Here is a 26120-nt window from a genome sequence, read left to right as displayed (position 1 = left end):
CAGTGATTTACACGAAGAAGGTATTTACAAAAACGAAATGTATCAGTAGATTTTGTACGGATTTATTATCATATAATGAAATAGTTATAATTGTATATAATTCTAAATTAGATACTGTTTACTTTACATATTTCATCTGGTGATTCAAAATAACATGGATCTCTACTTATGTACAGATACAGTGCAATGTATATGCAATAATAATTAATAAACGATTTATATTACAATATCGGTCAACTAAACGTTGACTCTACTCAACATACAAAGATACAAACTTCCTGTATACATACACACGACTCATAAAATTTATTTCGCAATTATCTCGCGTCGTGTCCTCAATTGTATCCGTAATATACAAGCGATCAATGTTTCTATGTTTTGTAAAGTAAAACTAATATTGTACAACTTTGGAGGAATGTTGTGATGGCATAGCACCAACTTCACTATGAATCAATTAGTCAAACTGCAATGGCACTTTACAAATTAAATAATGTGTCTATCATATATATATAATATATATATATTTATATATATTTATATATTTTTTTTCTTCATGTAAAACCTACCCAATAACGTAGTAACAATAACAACGGTGGATCGAGCTTTAGTTCATCCACTTGCGGCAGTTAGGCGCGCCACATGCGCATGCTATCTTGTGCTGGTCATCTTCAATGTCGAATTTATAATCATATGCCAGCTGTGAACAAGGATAATGATCTTCTTTAATTGCTCTACAGATAAAAAGGAAATATAATGCGAATATTTTACACTTACCTCCTCGCCACGTGAGATTCTTCGCTTTGCAAAGATAATAATTCTAAGATCACGTTCGACCTCTACAATTTCAGCGACACAATTCGGGTTACAAGAGTGATTGATGTACCTCGCGAGACCTCCACACAATGTCGCGTCTACCACTCTTTCTTCGTCTAGGCGAAACATATAAATACCTCGATTCTGCAACAAATAATGTTAATGTTATATTAAGATTAACTTTGAGACAGTTGCAAGCATAGATTGCTCTTTACTATAACAATTACAGGTCGAAGAATTGTTGCTGCCCGTGTCTATTCTAACAGTCAACAGTCTACGCATCGAAGAACCTACCCTTGCTTCATACTGCTTCTCTCTAGTCTCGGCCAGCTCGGTACGAATGATCTCTCCAATGTACTCGATGACCATAGTGTGTTTCTCTAAGTCGCGCGCAGCATACAGTCCCAAGCCCTGGATTTTCGAGCGTGCCAGGTAGACGTTGTTGCGCCATTCTTGTTTCATCTTCTTGTACTGCGAGCTTTTGGAATGAACGAATTGCTTTGAATAGGGACAGGCCACCTCGCCCGCGACGGTGGCTGTAGGGACGAAGGTGGCCCGGGCCGAAGATCCTGTGCGCTGTGTGTGCGGCCTCTTCCAAGGAAGCTGATTTCGCAGACGAGCCTCGGTCCTGGCGCTGCCGGTGGGATTAATCGCTAATGGTAATTCTAACAGGGGGTTCCGACCGTATTTAAATCTGTAGTCGGTCAAGGTTTCGATGCCTGGAAGACTTTCGAGAACACGGACGACCGCTGGCTCGGTCAATCCGAACAAATCCTCGCCGGAGACATAGCGCGGGAATAACTGGACACTGTGCGTCGATCTTCGTAACTCTGCGAGCGGCTCGAGAATCCGGTTCCAGACAGCGCGAGGCGTGGCATCCCGTAACTCGACGTCTTCTTGAAGCGGTTCCTGTACCAACACCCGAAACTCGGGCCGACCGGAGACATCGTGGATGGAACAGACGTATCGACATCTCTTGTTCGGCCTCCTCATACTCCAATAAAATCGAACGATCTTGTAGCCGACTGGATATATGTAATTCGGTGTGTGAAAGTTGGCGAGTTGATGCGGGAGTAGCTGACCAACGCTCAAGAATATTAGGCTGCCGACTCTGAGAAGATGATTGTGTTCCGAATGATGCATCACAGCTGCGACTTGTCTGTTTTCGTCACGATTGACGTACACTCTTCTGTACACGGACAGTGTCGTCAGTTCATTGTCTTTCTCGTTCTTTTGCACGTGTTGTGAACAATAGGTACTCTAAACAAGGAAATCATTAGCGCGGTGTCTGCGATAGAAACAAAATTTATCGATGGTTCCTTACCTTATTCTTATAAAAAACACAGCCATCTTTGACAGCGCAGCCAAGGTGGTAAACGTTGGTACAGCGCATTTTAAAACATTTTACTGTCGCTCCGGGTTTCTCGCAAAGAATACAATTTAATACAAGACTATGTTGCAAAGCGGTATCGAGATTCATCAAGGCACCATTTACAGTTTCGTACACATCTTCCGACCACAGAGCACAATTCAGATGTACCCATTTATCGACGTCAAAATTAAGTAGCCTAGCGGGACCGTCGGCTGTACCATCGCCTTGACTGTGACAAAACATACACCGTCGACTGTCTTCCGCTTTTGCAGGCACCACAGTCACCCCCATGCGGAAAAGCATCTAAAAAGAACAAATTGATATAGTTTCCGAAATTGTACCATTAGTTTTCGTTATTAAAATTCATAGGGTTGTTTCGTACCTCCGTGATTTCTTTGTCGGTGGGTTTCTTATACTTCGTAGATGGTTGCATCGAGCCGATCGACCAAGTCTTATATCGCAAGCCTCTCCATACTTTCGCAGGCGGTTGTGTCGTCTCCATCGACTCGTTCGAATGCTCCTCCGCGGCCGGATGTTTCTTCGGTCGTTTTTCTTCGATTACATCTTCCTTCATCTCGGGAACATCTTGATCTTCTTTCTCTGTCTTCACCTTCACTTCCGATTCCTTTTCCGGTTGATCGATATCCATATTTTCGACAGGATCGACGGACGGTTTGACCAAGAATTTCTTTCCTTTTTTGAAATTGTCGTCCAATATCTTATTCTCTACTTTGTGACACAGATGATCTACTATGGTTGCAGCCTGAAAGGTAACGATTCGATTATATCATAATTCAATTAAATATAACATGTAATATCGACCGATTGAAAACGACAGGATTACCTTATATTGTGTATTGGATGGTGTCCTATGCATAAGGGCGAATTGCATGTAACAAGCTGCCGAGCAGAAACATAACTCGTCGCCAGGCTCCGCTTCTTCCTTACTTAAGAATGGTAAGTCTGATACTTTCTTCCTTATTAAACTATTCAATATCACAACCTCGCAATGACGACAGAATTTCGCAGCGCCATTCAAAATACTTTGTATATCAATCGGAGCTGTAAAGTCAACTAATAAAGAAAAGCCTACATCTACAAAACTAAAATTAGTGCTCGTAAAATAGATACACACCTCCCTCTTTACCATCTTTTCCCTTGGTTCTATAAAGACCTAATTTCTGACTAGGGGGAGTAGTGGTACGTTCTACTATCTGGTAACCAGTGGGAGGAGCTATGTTTAAAATATTAGCCAAGTCTTTAAGTACTCCCATTATGTCGTCTGCGGCCTGACTGTTCAAGGTTAATGTAACTGTTACGTTGCCATCTCTCAGAGGTATTGGAGGTGATTTCCCGAGCCTATATAAGAGAAAGTATGATGTAATTCGTTACAACAACTACAAAACATATGAACGATTCCAATTTTATTTTGAAAGATGACCAAGTGTACCGCATACCTTGGTATTCCGAGATTCTCTTTGTCCTGCTTAGCCATATCCCTGGCGTAAGTTGGTTTAAGTCTGATCGGTATCGGTGAGATTAAAGGTATTACAGGTGAGACTCGTTTCAACCAATCGGATTCCTCGTCGGACTCTTCTTCGATCAGTCTTAAACCTGGAAACCGGTGGATGAACTCTGGAATGACGCATTCGGGTGAAGACGAGCTAACAATTGTATCAGGAGAATCGACATCACGATTTGCCGATAACGAGTTTTCTTTCTTCTCATCGGCTGAAAATGATAAAAACACATTTCTAGCATTGATCGGTCATCGAACTGTGTAACAGATTTCATCGTAAACCGATGCTCACAGTCGTCCAGTTTCAGAGGAGGAAATTCTTGATCGTAGAATCCTCGCTGAGTAGAAGCTGGTTGTTGAGGTGGTAATGGTTCTAATTCGCCAAACGGCTGGGTGTTATAATGGTCGGATACGCCCGGCAACGTAGCAGATCCGTAGGAACCCGCTAAGTCCCCTGTCCTGGTACTGTAGTCCTTCTGACTTCCAATTTTGGTCAAGTCTCCCGAGCCAAAGATAGGACACACGCCGTAATTCTTGCCTAGAAGGGGTTCTAATACTGCCATTGGCTGAAGTTGTCGTAATTGCGTCATCACATTTTCGATGAACGTGTCAAAATCCTCGTCCAAGCGGGACACTTTCCTGGCACGCTTCTTCTGCGGTGCTGCCGCCGCGTCTTTTCCCTGGCTTTGTTTCCGTTTTTGTTGATACTGTCGCCTTTTCAACTTCTTGAGATCTGGAATATAAAATGATCCGTTTTTTTTAAATCTCTCTCTCCAAGTTCGAACGGTTATAACGCGTTTGAAACGCGCGTCACGTACCAGTTTTGTCGTCAATCGATCCATCGATAAGCTCCTCTTTGGCAGTAAGAAACTCTTTGGTATCGGTTAATTGGGTAGGTGTACCACTAGATAGAACTTCGTCGAGAACTTCCTTTTTGACTTCCACTAAAGGCACTGCGTGTTGTGCATTTGCACCCTGTGACGCCTGGGCTTGGTGACCCACAGTATGAGACACCGTATGAGGCACTGATGGCGGTATTGTATTTACGTGTGGGGATGGTTGTTGAGACGAAACAATGGGTTTCGGGGTGGCTGGTATCTGGGGCTGAGGTTGAGGTTGCGGTTGCGGCTGGGTAGTGGTTGTGACGGTAGTCAATGTCTGTGTCACTTGGATAGCACTCGATACTTGTTGCGTCGTCGTGGGCTGTTGTATAGTTTTACAAGCTACTGTCGTGATCACGGGCTTCGGCTGGGGAGGAACGACTCGCGAGACAGCCATAGAAGCCGGTACACATTGTTGCGAGACTGGAACGGTGTTGTTGATCACAGAGTCACTGGGAGGTTTTGCCTGCGGTTGAGTACCGACGCACTCCTGTTTCACAGGAGGGGTGGTTTCAGGAGGTTTCGCCGCGAGCGGCGGTGCTTGTTTGGCGACGGTGGTGGTCGACTGTTGGTTCCCTTGGGTCGAGACAGGGGTGGCCTTCGCAGGCTGCTGCGGCGTCAGTTGTTGCTTCGGAAAACCGTCGGCCACGCGTTGCTGCGACAGGACCGGCGCAGAGGTTGACAAAGGCTGAGACGGTTTCGGTGGTTCTTCTTTGGTCGGAGGACTCTGTACCTTCAATGGTGTCACTGTTTGCGATAAAAACGACGTCTCTCTGGTGAGAACTTGCTTGTTGGTGGTGGCTTTGGGTGCCGGCACCTCGTTCAACAAGGGCGGCAACACGGAAAACGGCGTAGGCGGCACAGGTCTTGCCAGTTGTGCCTCCAGCGATGGTACCAGCGGTAAGCTAGGGCCTTGAGAAGAACCAGAAGATAGCGTGGTTGTCGCGCACGCTGTGTTCTGTAGCAGCTGCTTCAGCAACACGTTCTGCGACTCTTCCATCCTATGCGAACCAGTGGTACTTTTGTTGATCTCCAACTCCGATCTGGTGGTCGGAGGCTTCTCGAGGACCGGCTGCTGCGGCTTGCAATTCGATTCGTCTTGGTCTTTCTTCGAGGGTGTGCTCTGAGCCAGTCTCTCGAGATCGGTGTTCTTGGCGTCCACCGATAAGTGTCCGGTCGATTTGTATTGGTTCTGTCCAGAAGTGAGTTGGGAGTGCAAAAGAGTCGGTGTCTGCGACAACGTGGATTGCAATATGCTGGTGGTGACGTTGATGTTGCTGGTGCTCGTAGTAACTATCGGCGGCACGATGGTTCTAACGCACTGCATGGACGTGGTGACCGTGGTCGAAGTAGCGTTAACAACGACACGGGACGGGGCCGCGCAAACCCCCGAGCTTACTTGCAGTATCGCTTGCAAGCTCTGAGTGCGTTGCACCGAAGTCGCCATCACCGAGCTCAGCAGATTGCTGGCTTGCGTTGGAGCGGTGTTCGTCCGGTGACCGGCGATGGTAGGTTTCGCCGAATTGGTACCGGCCAGCATCGCGTTCAGCATCGCGTTCGAAGTTATCGAGATCCCGGAATTGGTCGGCGGTCTAGGGGTGATCACAGACGACGTTTGTAGAGAAAGATTACTGCTAGGTTGCGACTGTATCCCGCTGGAAGTAACTCGTAAAAATGGATCCGAAGGCATGACTTTACACAAAGTAGAAACAACGCTTACTGTAGAATTTGTACTTTCTTTTGTATGTGGAGTATAACTAGATGTGGTAGTCTCTAAGTCGGCTTTGCTCGGCGTCGTCGAATGAGAGGTGGTCATGCACGTCTGCAGACGAACGTTCGCGTTACTATGCAGATTATTTACAGAATTTGGTGGGGTGGACGTGCTCGTCGTCGACAGTATACTTCCTATTTTTGGGCCCGAGAGCGATGACGACACCATCGTTACGATCGCCGCTTGATTCACGGTTGTACAGTTTTGCGAATGATTTGTTTGCAGAGAGGAGAGCAACGTTCGCAGCTGATGCGAGACGTTCGCGACATTCGAGGTCAATTCGGTAGGCTTCGAGAGCGGAGAGAGGTGCGGCACCGTTGTCGTGCATTTCTGCAATTGCGCTATGGTGCTCACCACGAGGGGAGCGCTCTGATGCGGGACCGGGGAGCTCTTCTTCGGCGCAGGCTCCGCAGGCGGAGAATTCGCTTTCCGCGGCTTTGGTCCTTTGCTCTCGTTCGACAACAGATGTTCGTTGTCCGAAGGCTCCTGTTCCAGATCCATCAAAGAATCCTGAAGAATGTTCAAAGGCAACGTATCCAACGGTGTCGGCAGTTCGTACATCATCGACTTCCTGGAATTATCTTCTTGAAGGATTTCGCTGTTGGCCATTTCCGGCTTCGACGATATTATGTTGTGCAGCATGTCCAGTATATCGTCGGATGACTCGTCCATCATGCTCTTCTCCTCGTTCAGGCAGTGCTGTACGTACGGTTTGCTCGGTTCGATGTCTCTGCACAATTCATCGTGCTGTTGGTGTTGTTTCTTCTCTTTCTGCGGCACGCTTAGCGTGCCGGTGTCCGCTATGCTCGGCTCGATCTCCTTTGGTTTGTTGCTAATCCTTTGCGCTTCGGTGGTCGTCGTCACAGTCTCATCTTTGTTTTCGTTCTCGACAGACTCCGCGTCGTTTTCTAAAATGTTTACCAACGATAAATCATCCGTCACAGGCGATATCCTCTTCAACGAAACAGCGTCCGTTTTACTATCCGCGCGAGTCGTCTCCCTGCTTATAGTATTCTCGGCCGGATTATGAATCGCTTCCAGCATGCTCTCCAATTCGTCCGTTGTGTTCAAAGGATCGTTCTTCTTGTCATCCGACGAAATTGAATCCGAGCTTATCGTCGAGCTCGTGGTAACATTTACGCTCAACGAATCCACGTTGTTCTCTTCTAGACTTTTCCCCAAATGATCGGTCTCGTCCATCTCGTTCTTCGCTTTTGAGATCTTCTCGAAATTCTCCAGCTGGGCAGTTTCTTTCGTTACCACTGTCAAGTTATTTCCGGTTTCCCTTTTGGGCAGCTCGGGTATAGACATTTTGGGCGTGGAAAGCGTAACAGAGGTCGGCTGCACGCTCAGTACCAATTTCGTAGGGTTGCTCAGCGTCCCCAACGTGGTCGTGATGGTGTTTTGTAGGAAACTCGTGTACTCGTTGTGTAAGCTTGGCGCCGATATCAACAGTTTGTCCGCGGTAGTGACGGGTTTCAAAACGTCCGTACTTGGCAAGCTGACTTTCAGCAACGAATCCGACTTGATCGTATTCTGGGCGCCGACAGCGATGTTCTCCAAAGCCGTTTGACTAAGCTTAGCCGCGATTTTGGCGTCCGCAACGATGCTCGCCATAGTCGATGGCAGTTGTTTTTTGTTATTGAACGAAGTGGATACATTGTCTTTTGTGATGCTCAAGGTCGTAAACACCGGGGTCGATTTAACAGCCGTGTCCGTGGCTACCAATACGTTGGCAGATGTGGTGGTTGTATTTACATTGCTGGTGCTAATATTTACGTTTCCGAGCGTAGATAAGGACACTGTCGGCTTGCTCATCGACGAGACGCCGATATTCGCGTGATGCACACTGGATGGGGGCATTTGATTATACGACACTTTCTCGGAGAACAGAAAGGACGGGGGACTTCTATTCTGCTTTGATTCTTTCTGGGATTTTGATTGAACCTCCGCGACCAACTCGGAAACGGTGTTCTCCTTCGACGGTTCCGGAACACCGATGCTGTCCGCCTTCTCGACTTCCTCCGTGCACGACTCTTTGGACAAATTGTCTTCCGGCGACTTTGTACTAGGGTCAATAATAACTACTTCGGATTCGCTGACGAAAGAAACCATAAGATCTTGTTCGGGCGATTGGTCCATGTACGATCCAGGCGAGGGGTCCACCCGAAGCTCTTCTTGATCAGGCGACTCGGGGGTATCCGTAACCGCTACCAATCTCTTCCCGGATTGCAACGTCCTCACTATGTCCAGCCTAAGGCTTTTCTTGTTTCTCGTGTGAGACGGTACCAAGTCCTCGTCGCTGAGTATCGGTTCGTCCGTCTGAGATTCGGAATTCTCGATCTCCAATATTTGAACCAAATCGTGGCCCGCGTGACAGAGAGAGTCGTTGCTATCCGCGGACAGGTCCACGACCATTCCAGGCTCGAACAGCACGTATTCCTCCGGCATGTCGCCTTCGAGGGGCCCCGATATAACATCGACGAGCTCCGAGTCACCGAACTGATCTATCACCGTGATGTCGTCGCTGTCCCGTTGCGCGGTAGAGCTCAACGTTACCTCGGTGTTCACTATAGTCTTATCGTCGTCGTAATCCGTTGTGTCAGGAATCGGCTCCATTTTGCTACTCGGGCTACCCAAAGTCAACGGCCCGTTATCGGACAACGACGTTGTTTGTTTGTTCTCCAAAGAAGTTGGCGGTGTTTGCGGCGGCGTATGGGAATCGTCGTCGAAATCGTTGTAATCTGCGCATACCAACGAGTTTATCTTCGACTGCGGGATACCCGTCTTTCTGTGCACCACCACAGAGGTGTTAGGTTTTTCGTCGATGTTCAACAAGTGCGACTCGGAGGTCTTGCCTTTGCTTGTCTCAGCTTTCGTCGACCACATAGGGGAACCGCCTCTCAAGCCCAGCTTGAAGTAGCCGAATCGTCCAAAGGTGCTGAACAACGGGATCGGATTCATTGGATTGTGCGGATTCCCACCGCCTCTGTTCGAGTGGTCCGTCGATTGAGTCTGTTCTTGCTGCGACTGTTGTTGATGTTGGTGCGGTTGTTGTATCTGTTGCTGCTGTTCGTTCGTCACCGAGATGTTGCCCGAATTCTGAGTTGCGTAAGTACCATGCGGCGTATGCGGTGTGTGCGGAGTGTGAGGCGTCCTCGGGGTTCCCGGGTTCTCTACGCTTTGCGGTCGATCCGGCATTGCTGGACTATTGCCGGTAGACTGTCTTCTCTGCATTTGCATGGGGGACCCACCGACCATCGGACTTCTAGGCATAGGCGAGCTAGGCGGCTGAGACGTTGGCGGATGATGCGCGTTGCTTAATTGATGTTGCAGCATCGGCGACGTTGACGGATGATTCCGTGACATGGGACTCGGCGGTTGATACTGCGATATCATCGGCGAGCTAGGTGGATGGGTGTGAATCCTCGTGTTCATAGGACTAGGAGGCTGCGAGGTTTGACTCAATTGTTGCTGGAGCATCGGCGATCCCATCGTCTGTTGAACCATTGGGCTTCGGGGCATAGGCGAACTCGGCGGTTGTCCATAATTCTGTTGAATCTGTTGGTGAAGCTGTGGACTCGGAGAATTTGCTGGCTGCGAAACCATCGGCGAACTCGGCGGCTTCTGCATGGTGTGTTGTTGCTGTTGTTGCTGCTGCTGCTGTTGCATCTGCAAGAACTGTCTTTGCTGTTGTTGCTGCTGCTGTTGTTGCAGCAGTTGTTGCCTCTGCTGTGCCATTTGTAAGGTACGCTGTGTTATAGCGTTTTGCCCATCTTGTAGAATCCCAGCGTTGTCGTGCTGCTGTTGGATAATTTGTTGGCGCTGCAACATCTGTTGATGCTGCTGATTTATTAAAGTCTGTTGGGTCGGCTGAGGGCTTCCAAGGGGTGAACGTTGCCCGTACACGATTCCACCTTGCAATTGCAATCTGGGCCTCTGTCCGGGTTCTCCCACGGCAGGCGGACGGACGAAACGTTGAGTAAGGCCGTGAACCCTGACCCCTTGGTCTCCGATAATTTGCTGCGTGTTTCGAGCGTCTGGAGTAAACGCGCCCGGGCTTGTTGCAAGCCTTCCGGTGATAATGGCGCGGTGTTGAGGCGATGTCATTCTGGTGGCTGTGGGGACACACATTCCTGGAGACGGCATAGCACCAGGACTGAAAGGACTTTCTTCGCTCTGCGAGTGCGGAGTTCCAATTCTAGGCGACTGCTGCATGTTGTGTGGAGACATTGTTCCAGGATTTCCGGATTGCGGGTTGCCAGGACTATGTTGAAGCAACGGTGGGTTTGGACTGTGCTGAATGATGGGTGTGGCTGGCGAATGCTGTATCATACTGGTAGCGACGTTCCCGGGGCCTGGACTCTGCGAAACGACCGCCGCGGGACTGTGCATCGGCGACTGTTGGGACGGCGACATCAAAGGTGAACATGGCTCGCTGCTCTGCTGTTGCGGCTGTCTCTGTTGCTGTTTGCTCTGATACTCCTGTATCAGCATCCCGTGTTGCCGGGTTTGCTTGCGACTCGCGTCCAGATGTTTCTGCAGTATAGCTTGCTCGCTGGAGATCCGTTGGAGTTCAGCCGCATCGTTCTCGGTTAGTTCGTTCCCGGATTTCCGGAGCTGCCGCTGTTTACTATTGAGGGACTGTAAAATTACGGAAGAGTGTAACTGTAATGAATCCGCATCGTGCGAGACTAGAAAACAGAAAACACCGCAACAGAAAAATATTCTATCCTTACTTTTCGTATTTTACGCAGCTTTTGTACCTCAGTTTCGTAATACTTCAGTTGCTGGATCAACACTTGATGCTGATGGTTCAGCCACTGTTCATACTGCACTTGTACTTGGCGATCCTGTTCGTTCACGATGGTCTCCGGCGGCGTGGGTGGAGCGGGTATTTGGGAAATGTTGAAGGTTGCAACCCTCGCTGTAACGGAGAAACGATAAAGACTTTATGGCAATATCTAGGTACGCTCTGCTCGTTTAACTTGTGCCATGCGGACGCAACTATCGGCGAGCGTAATTGGAAGACCAGGTTCCAATTGCGTGTATCCGAAGTATGGAACAAGTTAAACGAGGCGAGTATACACCCGTGATACTGACGTTCAGGCGGTGTCTGTGTAGCTATTGGTTGCCTTGGCACTTGGGTTGTTAGTTTCGAAGCATCTGGTACCGATTGCTGCCAACTGGTACCTGGAGCGGATGGTGGTCTTGGCGTGCAAGGTGGCCTAATTACAGGAACTCCTCCAGGTACTGATGTAATTCCTTGTGGAGGAGAAGCAAGAGGTGCAGAACCCAAAACGTCTGCTTTAAATCTTTCAAACTCACTGTCGCTAATTAGAGGTCCTCCAGAACTTGCGTTATCGCTCGGATGCTGTTGCTGCTGCTGCTGTTGTTGCTGTTGCTGTTTCTCCTGTTCGCGTTTTTCTTGCTCCAACAGTTCCTCCAGCAACAACGGTTGTTCCTGTGAAAACGACTACTGACAGCTTATCTAACTTTCAACCGTTTTACAAAATATCATAAATTTGAATAGGGCATCGAATCAATAATTTATATATCGCAATCTCAGTTTATTATAGATTAAAACAAAGCACACTGATCATTCCGGCTAATTAAAAAAAAATACAAACATGCAAGTGTATTAGCCCTACAATCGCTCCTATTAAAATTCTATAATTTCATATGTGAACACGAATAGAACTTCAAATTGCATTTAAGCAAATATCGATAACTGTATGTATACGGACTTGTCAAGCTTGTAATTCTTCTTTGTTTGTAGCATACATGCACACATATAAATGCAACATATTTTATTATTTGTTTCATGGAAGTAGCAACTATTGACCTAAATCCATCGTAATTACAGTCTCTTAGTAATACTCGTACACTTTTCGAATACCGTTTCTATCGAAATTATAATTATTAACGAATCGATGATACGTTGAAATAAAAATATACATCGAGAAGATCGAAGTGATACCGATAGAATTATGAAAATCCTTTCCTAAGTGGTCACTAGTGTAATCAAATATATTTCACGATTTATCACTTTAACTGCATTTCTTGCAACTATCGATTACTTTAAAGATAGAAGGAAAAGAAGTGGTGCTAAAATATTGATATTCTTGAAATCTTGGTATTGCAGGTGATTACTTTGTGCTGAATGCTGAAAATTCCCCAAGTCTTGCTCACCTGCAGAAGCAAGGGTCTTCGGTGAGGGTGAGGTGTCATTGCGGGTGTACCAGTATGTACCACAGGGGCCATTGGTGGACCCGCCACCGGTACTGGGTGCCCTATATGGACTGGGGGCCGCGTCATACCCCGCCCACCTGGGCACAGTCCCATCTAGACATGCACCAACACCAATGCATTGCAAACACCCAGGCCAAAACACCATTTTACCAGCCAAAATACTCTTATATTAAATAAATTACTTGCCTACACCTACGTTCATAGCAAACTCGAAATCTCCCGTTTTGCACTGCTTGTATACTTTCAACAAACAAAACTCGACACTTTGTATGGAAACAATTATAGAAATTCAGAGTACCATGAAGCTACGAACTTCCGAGTATTATCCAATGTTGAATATTACAGAAACGTAAATATTTAATTACACTGTATTAACAATATAGCAATAAATGTGATACAATCGATATGCGTGTGTGTGTGCACTAATTTTTGGGCCACACTAAATTTTGTTTATAATCAATAAGGTATTTGATATCCAAGGTTCACATCTGTCTCTAGGTGAATCATGTTATGTACTTCGTGAAGCGTATTATTACTTGTCAGACTGTGAGAAATTTAGTTTCTCATGGTTAGAGGAGAGTGTTAGATATAATTGCGTAAAAATACTCAAGATTAAAGCGATGCAAAAATTTCAAAACATCAAAAGTAGCAAGTACGTACCTGTATGGGTCCAGGGTATGGTGGCGGTGGCCCAGGATATGGGGGTGGAGGTGGTGGTGGTGGTGGCGCGAGGGGCATTCGTGGTCCGATCATGTGGTTCACTGCAACTACTCTGCCGGCCACATTCGGTACACCTGCTACTCTCATACTTAAACGTTGCTGCGGAGATACTGTAATAATGAAATACAATTTAAAATACGATATTTAAACCTAGTTTCGATTCATTATTTTCATAGCATTTCTAACGTCCTCACCTTGAATGTGTGTCTGTGGTATTCTTTGAGGATGTCCGGGGAATGTGGACGGATAACTGACAGTAACAGTGTTGGTCGACGTAACAACACCCACTGCTCCGTCAGGTGATAGTAACCGTGTTCCCGGAGGCATGGGTCTACCCATTGCCGCGGCTTGCTGAACATGCTGATGCATTTGTTGTTGTACAACAACGGCTTGCGCATGCGACTGAGGCATGATAGTGGATGGTTGTTGCGGTGTTTGTGATGTTACAGTAATTGGTGGTACAGTCTGTGCTTGTGTTGGCACGTTCGACGTTTCCGTCGGTGTCTGTACCGTAGTTGTCGTACAGGTGTCGCTTATATCGGTGTGCACCGCACTCGTGGTGCTTAATTCCGTTGACTTCCGTACCTCGTCCTTAACTTCTTTCTTTTGTTTCTCGTCTTTTGTTTCTACTTCTACTTGTTCCAAATCTAAATCAAGTATATTTGTTTTCTCGCCACCGGTTATGTTATCTAGTTCTGGGTCGGCATACTCTAGGATATTAAAGTCCGCTCCCATTTCAGCTGCAGATAAAATTAAACATTAAATATACTATTCACAGTGGTATTTATTCTGTAATTGAAAAGAAAGGGAGATTACTTACCGAGCAGTTCATCGTCGTCGTCTAGATCTCCTAATATTGCACTCACTCCCTCGACCTCGACCATCGGTGCTCCCTCTTGTTCCAATTTTTCAAGCTCTGCGGTCACATTATCCGGAATCTCAGACGGCTCTGATGGACTGACAGTAGCTTCGCTGACTGTTGTTGGAATGAGGGGCGCTCGCACCATCCCTTGCGTACTCAACATTCTGATTCCTTGATTCAAATTGTCCTGCGACGCTCGCACTATACGCGGTCCCATAACTTGCCCTTGATTAGGATCTGGTAACACAATTTTCAATAATTAGACACCCATTCGCTTTAACTATCGTACGTTGAGCCAGGTTGAAACTATATCTGAGGAGCATAACACACCTGGAAACCTTTGTTGTTGTAAAACATCGTATGGCTCCGTTATAGGATTTCTTACGGCTGGCATACGTGTCTGCAAGTTCTGATTCCCTTGAAAATGTTGTTGAGGTATAGCCGCAGCGACTGGTGGTCTTTGCAACAACATTCTAGTTCGAGGATCAATATTTTGCACTCTGGCATCAACATTTCCCGCCACAGGATGTCGCGCATTTATACCTGTGAAACCGTTCAATATAAACATTAATATAATTCTAGCAGAAATAGAAATAGTGTAATAATTCTTTTAAGCGAAACCACACGAACGTACCAATTTGATTCCTTATTAAAACATTCGTCTGAATGGGCATCCTGGGTCTCACGATCCCAGGAGGTAAAGGATGCCTGAAAGTACCTTCACCCGTGCTGCTAGCCGCCTGAGAATGTTGCGGAAGTTGCACATGCGCCGCATCAAACTGCTGTTGATTATTTTCAGAATTATTCTGCCCATCTGAAACATACATGTAAACCAATGAAATCCATAATTCGCTACGAAGGATTTTTTGAAGGATATATACCTTGATTCCACGTTGGGTTCACAGGATCCATCTTCTTGTTAAACTGCTGCCGTTGCAGAAGATCACGCAACTGCCTGTTGACTTCCGGCTGTTGATTAAATACTTCTGGCGGTTGCGGTTCTTGCCGAGACTCTGGCCTCGGTGAAGGATAATTCGGAGCAGGAGAAGGTGTGGGCGGTTGACTACTGTACGGGTCAGGTGTGCGAGACGGAGCGTATACATGAGCGGAAGGACGAGTGGTAGTAGGAGCATTAAACATAGGCCGCGGTGTACCTGGTGGTTGAGAGAACACATCGCTTCTGGGGGACGTGGAATACGAGGGTGTGCCGGATATTTGCGACCTGGATGTTTGAGAGGCTTGGGAATACGCTTCGGCATTGTCGAAACGTTGAAAATGATCTTGAGATTGCGAAGAGGCTGGAGATTGTGGAAAATCGTGTGGGGATTGCGGAGCTTGCGGAGAAAACGGCGAGGGTGGTTGTGTAAAATTATTCGGCATCCCGGGCCTAACCACTGCTCCAACTGGGCGTGTCATCGTTGCACAGGGTTGATTAGGTAAACGCGGTATACTCTGATGGGGACTCTGAGGCGCTAGTCCCCGTGTCACCTTCACAGGAGGAGTGGCGAATGTGTTGCGCGATCCAGGTGACGGTGACGCAAGTGGTCCCATATGATTTCCATCCTGTGATTCCCATAAAATACAATGAATTAAGAAATACTTTATATAGTATTATTATAATATAATATATAATATTTATTATGTCTTCCAAAAATCATATCAAGCAAATACCTGTGCAGTAGACACTTGTAGTTGCGTTGTTAATCCTGTAGTATTGTCGGTACTCATTTGAGTTGTATTGTCTTCACTTATTTGTCTATGAACTCTTGCAATAGCTATTACGAAAAAAAAAAAATTATCAATCAGTAAAAGGTAATTGCTTATTACGTCTATAAGAATAGTTGTGCGATGTGTACCGTGTACACGTTGCTCATGAATAACTTGTTGCTGCATCTGTGCTTGTTGCTGTCGTAACGCTTGCAACTGTTTCCATTGACGTTCCTGTTCTGCTTCTCTACTGGAACGATCTCTATTGGAAAGTCGCTCTTGTTCCTGTCAAAAACAATTTTATTAGGGCAACGAAGTCGACTATACTACCAGATCATTATATCCTTATAGCCATTATTATTAGAGCACATGATATGAATTTTGAAATAGCGATAACATATTAGTTTCTTCAAATATTCAGTTACTTGATTAATCAATTGAAGAATATAATGATCTGTTCCTTTTTTTTTTATTTAAGCGATGTAAATATACAATAAGGCAAGTTGACAATCAGCCAAAAGTGTACTGTAAGTTTAACATTCAAGTAAAATAATGGCATATTACTAAATTAATACAATTAGCGAAATCTCATTGTTTTGGTATGTGCAACACATTTATAATAATATCCAGCCACCATCTAAAGTAAATATTATGTAATCAAAGGTCCATGTGAAAAACCTGCTTTACCACACAGAACACCCATAGACATCCATCTTAAATTAATTTAGAATAGTCTTCATGCACTGTATCACTGAATATAGGAACGTATATCACTTGTATTCTTTTTATTACACGAACAAGTACTCTTCCTGTTATATGTGAGTCAAGTAAAATAAATAAAATGTTTAGCGTATTACACTGTAAAATGCATAAACACGTGTATGCAATTTTTTATTCAATTTAAGAAATAATAGTAGTTATTCATGTTAGCAACTAAAAATGTCGAGAACATTGTCAGACATTAATCAACAGCAGTACATTTTTCTACAACGCTATAAATACAATGAGTAACAGTTCATAGTATAAGAAGACGTAAAAGCATCTGGAAGTGCTATGTTATAACAAAAATCTACAAAGGAACTCAACACAATTAACAGAAAAGCAATATACTTATTCAAGTATATGGGAAAAGGAGGAAATCTTGAATTACGGATAAGGAAGAACGAAAAAAGTGTGTGTGTGTGTGTGTGCTACCAGTTGTCTTTAACATGCCACATACAGTGTAAGAAAGTACACAAATAAATAATTCATAATGCTACAGTGTAACAAAATATATGCTACCTAATCAAAATAAATGTGTATATCGATATGTCAAAAGTGTCTGATCAATCAAATATCATACATTTCAATATAATACATGTGCAACATTAAATCAGTCACCTATTATAAAAAGAACCAATGTTCTGAAACACTGTTTAATAATACAATACTGATTTTGGTTCTTTACGAAACTATGAAAAATTACTTTTAACACCAAGTATTTCAGATCTTTGGTAAATATAACTAATCTATGACCGAAATTTTGCAAGACACTGATTTATGATAATTCTAATGTTTTGTATTCTAGGTACCAAAAAAAAAAGAAAGATGAAGGACACTAAAAAAATGTCGATCAGACACGTGGCACAAGGCAAGACTCTAGAGGCACAGAATAGGTGGCTCACCATAGCCGGGGACTGTACAGGTACAGTGTGAATAATTGCAGTGGGTGGCGGATCGTAGTGCTCCTGGCTGAGGGAAGGGAGGGTGCGCATGATTTCAGATGGGGTGAGCACTCTAATCTGGTGGTCTACCGAGGATAATTGGCGAACAGGACCTACCCCCACCATAACGTTGGCAGTGGGGGATGCCTGAGAGATGGTCAGACTGTTAGCAATTGTACTGGTACTGATCGTAATGTGAGCAGGTGTGGGACGTTGCTGGGATGGTGACGTTTGATGCTGCCCTTCACCGGCGCCCGTGTTGCAGTAAGAAGAAGCAGTTGCTGATGTGCAAGGCGTGGCTGGCGACTGAGCTACTTTAGCCTGGCTACCGGTAATCTCTTGGTGGGCCAGGCTGTTAATGGAATTAATAGAGTTCACAGAACTGGGTCTGGGTGAAGAAGAAGGGGTCGTGGATGTTGGAGAAGGACTCGGGGAAGAAGATGTTAGCTGCTTCTGCGGTCCCTGCACCGCACACACCTCCGCATGATGATTACTGCTAGCTGTTGATACTGTCACTCCAGTCGCAGACACAGTCATTCCGTTCTTATCCTGTGATTTTTCACTGGCCACTGAGGTCAGAAGTCCGATCTGCCTTTGGTTGGAGGCCATAGCTACTACTGGAGAAACTTGAGCTGATGTCATAGTTGTGACGGGTTTGGTGATGATGGTAGGTGCACTTGTTGCAGTGACTGGGGTCGTGCTTGGTATATCCTTGGATATCTGTCGGTTCAAGGGGTGCCTCGTTCACACACTTACGTTATAGATTTCAAGGCTTACATATTTCCAGTATACATCATACAAAGGTAATTATTCACCAAAGGATTCTAAGGAACTTAGAGGGACGCTATCGGGAGCAACTAGATTTAGATCGATATTCCTATGTATAGTACCAAATTAGCATCTACGCTTCTAATGAATCCATGATCCGACGATGTGAATACAGTTAGAAAAATATGACTTATACTTTCATGTAAATAGAGAATATGTATCTATATATGTACGTCTACAATTAGATAATGGAATTACATTCATAATGATGATCAAGTACGTTCAATATGAAACAACAAATTACTGAACTATGAGTGGAAGTTAACACGACTTTCTATCGACTTTTTTTAAAAAATTGTGCTCTATACCGTATTTCCTGCCTTACTCTGCCCGATTTTATAAACGGTACAAGATAATTAAAACCTTAACAGCTTCATGGGTATTGGACACAAAGGACAAGCTGTTAGTTTGACCTGTGTGTTAGCACAAGACATCATTGAAGATGAAAATGGATACATGTCACATAAAAGATTCACGCTTCCTCTAACACCTGTATCTCTAATTAGACCACTAGAAACTAGTCCTACCTGTTGAGTCTTTTTCATACGAATTGCTGCTCTATTGTCCCGTGCAAGAGTTAAATACGGAGCTTTCTTGTCATTGGGTAGTGCACGCCACTTCTTCAATATTTGCTTGCATCTCTCTGACCAAGCTTAAATGATACGGTTAAGTATATGGTTAAGTAATAATTAACCAAATTAAGGATACATACTGCAAAATTAATTGAAATATATTAATTAATTTCTCGTACACACCTGGGTAATCTGTTTTCCATTCTGGATGATTAATGTTCGCGTAGAGTACAGAAGATATAGTAGCTCCTCCACCTAGAGCTTCATCGGCTTCCATTTTAAGATTACTTCTTTGGTTGTATGATATTGTAGTATTGCCTGCTGGTGTCGAACCTTCGTCGTCGGGATTAACCCATGGACTTGGTGGTTCAGAGAAAGCAGGACTGAATTGTGGGCTACTATATAATGGAAAGTTAAACATGTTAATTAAGGAAGTTGTTTTCTTTCAATCCATCGAAGTGTATAAATATAAACCTACTTGCTATACTCTGAATGATATGGAGACGGCGGTGGAAAGCTCATCGGAGAATTTAAATTAGATTGACCAACAGAGGGTAGTGTACCAGGTACTTGTGGTCTCGCTATAGGTATTGTCGTTTGTATACCTGTAATTATACGAATCAATGTAGTTGAATACATGTTTTATATACAAAATGATTACTGATGTGTAATAATCGTAACATTAAATACACACTTACCAGGATGAGGTGAGGGGGACACAAGAGGTGTTGTGGCAGATGCAGGATGAGGAGGTTGAGCTTGAACGGAAAATACCGACGATTCTTGAGATTCTTGGGACTCATCAGTTAAAACCCCTTTAAATATCTCTTCGATATCTTTGCTATCCATGTTAGGTAATCCTGTATCTCTGACCATTGATTCTAAATTGAAATGTGGACTTAGAATATCTGTCAGTTCATCTTTAGTCGTGCCCGGTGTGTCATCCAACTCATCCAACGCTTCGCCAGCTTTGGCTAAGTCTTCGTCGGGTTCGTTCATGATAGTATTGACAAGATCGCTATCGAGCAAATCGCTTGAAATAGGTAAAATGTCACCAAGAGCTTCCGTATCACTGCCATCGTCTTCCATAATTTCTTCTCGTTTGATGGGAGGTTCCGTAGGTACCTTCTCTTCCTCCTTCTCTTGCTTGGCTTTAACTTGCTCCATCGCTTTCAGTTCATCTTGCGATAGCTGAATGGTGTCCGCGTTCCCAGACACATTCTTTTCGCTATCCGACTCACTGCTGCTCTCCAGTTCCTTGTCTTTGGTCGTGTCCATAAGATCTTTGCCGAAAAATGCTTCTTGCATGTAGAGAGGAAAACATTCAGATAGTTTTGTCTTTGGTTTTCTTCTCTGCGGTTTCCTCCTCGGCTTGTCGTCGCTCACGCCAACTGTAGAGTCCGATTGCTTTTCGGGGTCACCATCTTCCTCTTTGTCCTTGCGAGTGCCTCTTAATCTGACGATAAAACCTCCAATACCTAACTTCTGCAAGTTACGTTGGCGTTTACGTCGTAAAATTGGTATACCATTCTCAGTTGTGTAAATACTAAAGCCTTCGGGTGGTGGTTGGTCGCCGCGTGGTGTCCATACCATGCCTTCTTTCAGTACTTCCGTAGGTTCATCCTTCACATCGGTTAGATCTAATTTTGCTCCATTTTCTTCTAAGGAATTATCTAAACTGCCACCGGCAACCACAGACTCTATTGTAGCCATTATGTCGGCTTCTTTGTCTATCAAGGGATGCATTTTTCTTCTTTTCTTCCGTGTCTGTTGATGTTCGGATGTTAATGATTTAATGTGATTCATTCCAGCTTCGGATAGGTAAACTCCGTCGACCAAGTACTGTTGAGGTGATGGTTTATATAATTCCGGACTGCGTGATGCAGGCGGTGGAGAACGGGGATATTTGTTTGGTTGTGGTTTTGGTTGATTGCATAAAAGATGTGGCGGTGGAACATCTCTTGGACGACAAAGTATACATATATAACCCTCTTCCGCGCATTTATATGCCTCCGTCTCGCTCTTGATAGAGTCGCATGCACAATGCAGCCATCTTTCACATTGGATGCATTGTATAATTAGATCCCCATCGTTGTACGCTTCTTGACAAGATATGCAGACAGTATGAGATGCACAAGGGCCACACTGCGTATAATTCTTCTGCCAACTGCTATTGAATCCTGGATCGTTCGAACCACATGTTTGACAATGCGCGCACCATTTGCACTTCCAAGTGCCGTGCGGCACATAATCCAATGGCGGATCCATGCAGTAAATATGATAACTGATATCACAATCGTCGCATAAAATCAAACGACCCTCGTCATTTCTTTCACCGCAACCTTCGCATACTGTACAATCAAGGCACCGCCAACCCTTTTGCAATATTACCTTAGTAACTTTTACGTTAGCGCAATAAGGGTGATAACATTGACCACATTGTGCACAAGCAATTAAACACCCCTCCTGATCAGTGCCAATTGCACCACACATGACACAAATATCTTGGGTCAATACGAACTTATCTTTTGCTGAACATAATACAAGTCTATTTTCAATGCCTGGTTCATCTTCCTTCGAAAATGAGTCCGACATTGGTCTCTGAAATAACAAATATTAGTTTCAGAAGATTTTTCATTATTCGTATACTTCTAAAATAAGAAAATACGATTAAAAATAATATAAATTTAACTGTATGTTATACCTGTAATCCTACACCAGGTACTCCAAAGATACCTCTCATCTTTGCTTTGGGACCTCTTTTCCTCCCAAACTCTGTCATTTTCTGTCGTTTTTGGTATCCAAGCTTACCAATTCCTTTCGGCCGACCAATTAATCCACTTCCAAGCCCTAATCTTTTCTTTGCAATCTTGGATGCACAGAACGGTTTTCCTTTTCCAAGACCTATAGAATACAAAGCTTCTTCTGATCCACCTTGATAATCAAATTCAGACGAATCTCCATCACCATATAGACTCTCTTGCGACGCACTTAAACTTAAGTCTCCACCGTAATCATCAATATTATCCTTCCTTTTTACAAGTGCCATGTTTTTGCAGTGTAGACAAACATATTCATAGTCAGGTTTAGAATCTTTACGATGCTGGTAAGTTAATGGATCAGCCTCAGGGTCACAGGTACCATGAACAAACTTTTTACATGCACTACATTGAACCATTTCTCTATACGCGGCAGCCCGATATGCCTTTCTACAAAGAGGACACGAAAAACCTTTGTTCCTTTGTTGGTAACACGAATCACATACGGTGTAATGAGAATGCCACCGTGATGATAAACCAGCGCCCGGTGTACGCGAACCACAGTCTGTACATACACGGCAACACTTACACTTCCAACCATATTTAGGTATAGATGTAACAATTGGTCGTAAACAACTAGGATGATACGCTTTTTCACATCGTTCACACAACATTACTTTTGAAACATCTTCTGGTTGACGACACACTTGACATACTCTGCAAGATACACATTGCCAACCAGCCCGTACACCAGGCAGCAGTGCCAAACCGACACAACTGCCATGGTAATGTTGGCCGCAGATAGAACACATTACTAAGTTGGAAACATCCCCCATTCCACAGCACTGCATACAAGTAACATCACCGTTCACTAAAACGAAACTGATCTTGTTAGTATACCTATTAATTTATTTCATTCTAAGGGTTATAAACATACGATTTATATGGAACTTACACAAAAGCGGAACTTGTCCCAGATGTTGACTGCAAAAGAGGGACAAACTTTTTGTATCCTGGAAACAACTCGAAGCTGCAGCGCATGGTAAATGAAAATAACGATTGCACGATGCCACCTGGTAAAGAACAATGTTACAACATATTATTTCGTATAACTAAAAGCCTTTCTCTTTCTCTATTTCAAGAAAAAAATGAGAAAAGTACAGAAACTGAATTACCTTGCAAGGAATTCCAGCTCCATAATGAGAACAATAAGCACAACGCCTCGATGAAGCCTGTACTATTGCTGGACTTAAAATTTCTGTTGTTAAGTCTTGGGTATTGCTTGACCATACTGCACACGACTGATGAACATAATAGTGTCCATTTGATTCAAATAATGTTCCTATTTCCGGCTCTTCTAAATACCCAACTATAGTTAATTCCTCCACTGGTTCCGTAAAATTTGTTAGACTAGTATTCCTGCAAAGCATCATTTTATTTGACGGATGTTAATAAGATATCATACATATAAAAATTTCATGAAATACAAATACCTGCACTTAGCTAAACTCTTCTGTCTGCGGCAAGTCACAGCACCGGGACCTGCTGCACGTGGACTTTTGTCTCCAGTAGATATATCAACGAGATGATCGGTTGTTTCGTCACGATTGGTGGACTTCTCGGGAGTAAAACCTTCGGGACAGGTAAATCTTAACAATTCACCTTGACCTAGTTGACTTCTTTCACCCAAATTACACAGAGCACAGACTTTCCCGGGCCTAGTGATATATATGTGCACAAATATAGATATATTGTATACATAATTCCTGTTTATCATTGCGCATTATCGATATAGAGAAAATAAAATCAAAAGAGTAAGGTTCCTTGCCATTGTTCTGGAAAATATGGAGGCTCTTCTGGTGCTGGCATACATCTCTCGGTATTAGATGACTCTCCATCAGGGTTAGCATCTTCACCAAGACGAAGAGGGCTCGGGGATTCAGAATGCGTATCATCATCTTTACTTTTAGTACGACGCGGTATGCCTCTCGCATATCCAAGACTAAATAAAAACATATTCATGTAATGTGCATAAATCATTTACAAATGCATTATGCTTTTGTTTCTTTATAATGCATATGTAACACATACCCTTTGCCCCTTGTAGTTCCTCTTCCAAAAGGTCTACGAGTACCACCTCCACGTGTAATTCCAGGTGGACGTTCTTTTCTGGGTCTACCTGGACCCCTTCTAATATTTAAAGGTTTACCTCCAGGAAGTGGAAATTTCTGGTACCGTAGAGGATCATGAAAAGCTTCATCCGGGGTTACTGCAAGAGAAACAAACTTTTGTGCTTCCTCTGAAATAACATATATATTTTTAAATAATTAGTGTTTGTGCAAAGAATGTTAACAATTGTTATACGACACGACATATGCTATAAATTAATTATAACAGCTAAAAGAACACGTATACTCACTGTTACCAGGAATTGGTGGTGCAGAGCCTAGCAATTGATCGGAATTTGCTGGAGAAACAGGTATCCCTGTTGTTTCCTCATCTTCATCTTCACCATCGGAAGCTTCATCTAGTTCCATTTCTTCCTCACCCTCAAGACGCTCTTCATCATCCATGGCACCTCTACTAGACCTGTGTTGCTATGTGTTCCTATAAATATAAAAGGATATTATTATAACGAATTCTATACGCTCGTAGTTTGATAAATATTCTACATATATATTTTTCAATTGTATCAAAATGACATTAATTTTTATTAATGTAAGTTATATATCAAGCTTAGAATATTATTTATCATTTTGTTTAATCCTATGTTCGAATATCATAGTATTCTTTCAGATTTCTACGCTATATTATAGTCTCATAGAAGATAAGTAAAAATCATCATACTTTTTTAACATAAATAACATAAAATTAACGATCTATCGTAGATTACATTATTTATGTAACAGAAAATTTAATAACATAATAAGAGCTCATAAACATATGTTATATAAAAACATAAAATATAGTTTGCTTTCGACCTTGACGACATCCTCAACTTTTGTACCCCATTCTCCACTGTTTTTTAAAATCGAAGCTTAAATATTCCTGTTCAAACGACTCTCTAGACACTGAAAATCACGAAATAATTGGAAACTGTAAGAATTTGCAATAAAATAGTTTCTTGTGTTTTAAAATTAAATATACCTCGCTAAACATTACAGGTATATCTATTTGATTAATACAAAGTGATACTAGCCTAAACTCTTCTGCTACAAATTAATGAAACCTGTACTTTCATATATTTTTGCGGATATCAACGGAACACGTAGATCTTCGTTAACAAAATGATACGATTTTTTATATCGATAAATATCGATCAGAGTTTTGGAAAAATTGTAATTATTACGTAAACCATCGTCCACTTGTGGTTGAAGAAAAATCGATTTAAAATATTTGCAAAAGGAGGATCTATTATTTTATTAATTTCACGACAAATAAACCGCGTACAAACGCTGTACAAAACACATCAATCATTTCTTACGTGTCAATGCTGATTTCTACAGCGGTACTATATATCCCTATAGCAATAATATTTTTCAGGGAAAAAGATCTGTTTCGCTTAAAATCAGCGTATCGCCGCCGAATAAAAACATTAACTCGTGTCTTGGTCCGAACTCACATAGCATTTAATCTCTTTACAGTATAGAGCTCAGTCAGCTACACAGCAGGATGGCGTGCCGCTCAGCAATCGGCGGTCACTCCACAGTGGGGAAAACCGAGGCACTATAATCACCGAAAAACGCCACTTTTCATCACCGAGAAACACAAATAGTTCTTGTCACCATGAGCCGTAGCACCACATACGAAGCACCGTTTATCCGGCGGATTACCGCGTGCACAATTGACTTACGCTAAATAAGGCAGGGGAGAATTTTGTTGGCACGGCCTTTACGGCGACAGTACGCCATTGCTATTGTGGCGGCTACCTCCAGACCCGCCAGCAGATGGATCCTCCTTTCCCGCAAGTAACTGATTCGGCTCAATTTGTATATGTACAGACTTCGTCCGTCCTTCCGACATCCCAACGTCTAAGGCAGTTATTATCAGGATCCTCGTTGAAATTCGCACGGCTCATCCAAGTAAACATCTTGTAGTAACAGAAAAAAATGTCACAAGCTGCTTGAACGGAAGAGTACGCAACTGACGAAGAGCTAAAGTCACGGAGTCCGGATGTCGGAAGAAAGCCAGAGCGCGCACTCGCTTGGATAGCTACATGTGCTGCCACCGTCGCGTGCTGCGCCGGAATCATGGTCGGTCGTCAACGCCAAGGGAACCGAAGGAAAAATCAACCAATGATTTCTTTCGAAATCATATTTTAAATCGTATTTCGAGGACTACGCCATCGGTATCCAAAGATG

The 26120-nt window shown here is 43.7% G+C and overlaps 2 protein-coding genes across 10 annotated transcripts in view; one reads left to right on the top strand and one right to left on the bottom strand.

Moving 5' to 3' along the window:
• The window catches only part of Efa6 (Exchange factor for Arf 6), a 69165-nt gene extending 65871 nt beyond the window's left edge, over positions 1-3294 (top strand). The window contains exon 14 of the mRNA XM_076520580.1: positions 1043-3294. Within this exon, the coding sequence (XP_076376695.1) occupies positions 1043-1076 (34 nt within the window). The 3' untranslated portion in view covers positions 1077-3294. The remainder of the gene's footprint in view (positions 1-1042) is intronic.
• LOC117218165 (uncharacterized) lies at positions 47-25883 on the bottom strand. 9 transcript variants are annotated; one of them, XM_033466336.2, is made up of 35 exons: positions 25613-25883; positions 25382-25485; positions 24179-24366; positions 23851-24058; positions 23588-23761; positions 23253-23477; positions 22935-23178; positions 22715-22832; positions 21705-22630; positions 19699-21601; positions 19479-19605; positions 19184-19398; positions 18956-19080; positions 17562-18320; positions 16047-16182; positions 15862-15965; positions 15072-15753; positions 14825-15004; positions 14521-14733; positions 14149-14427; positions 13523-14068; positions 13269-13438; positions 12549-12701; positions 11460-11832; positions 11096-11283; positions 4523-11000; positions 3997-4437; positions 3643-3916; positions 3321-3544; positions 3030-3247; positions 2568-2948; positions 2138-2488; positions 1108-2073; positions 775-957; positions 47-697 (listed from the first exon to the last, which is right to left on the bottom strand). In XM_033466336.2, the coding sequence occupies exons 3-35, from the start codon at positions 24330-24332 to the stop codon at positions 605-607; spliced, it is 17811 nt and encodes a 5936-aa protein (XP_033322227.2). In that variant the 5' UTR covers positions 24333-24366; positions 25382-25485; positions 25613-25883; the 3' UTR covers positions 47-604. The 9 variants fall into 9 exon arrangements, with proteins under 9 accessions (XP_033322227.2, XP_076376692.1, XP_033322228.2 ...); XM_076520577.1 differs by lacking the exon at positions 25613-25883 and having other exon boundaries at positions 11460-11621; positions 11685-11832; positions 18078-18320; positions 25382-25520; XM_033466337.2 differs by lacking the exon at positions 25382-25485.
• Positions 25884-26120: the final 237 nt, after the last annotated feature.

Source organism: Megalopta genalis, chromosome 3 (genome assembly GCF_051020955.1).
Source record: "Megalopta genalis isolate 19385.01 chromosome 3, iyMegGena1_principal, whole genome shotgun sequence".
In the NCBI taxonomy this organism is placed as follows: Eukaryota; Metazoa; Arthropoda; class Insecta; order Hymenoptera; family Halictidae; genus Megalopta; species Megalopta genalis.
This window is presented reverse-complemented; position numbering and strand designations above follow the sequence as displayed.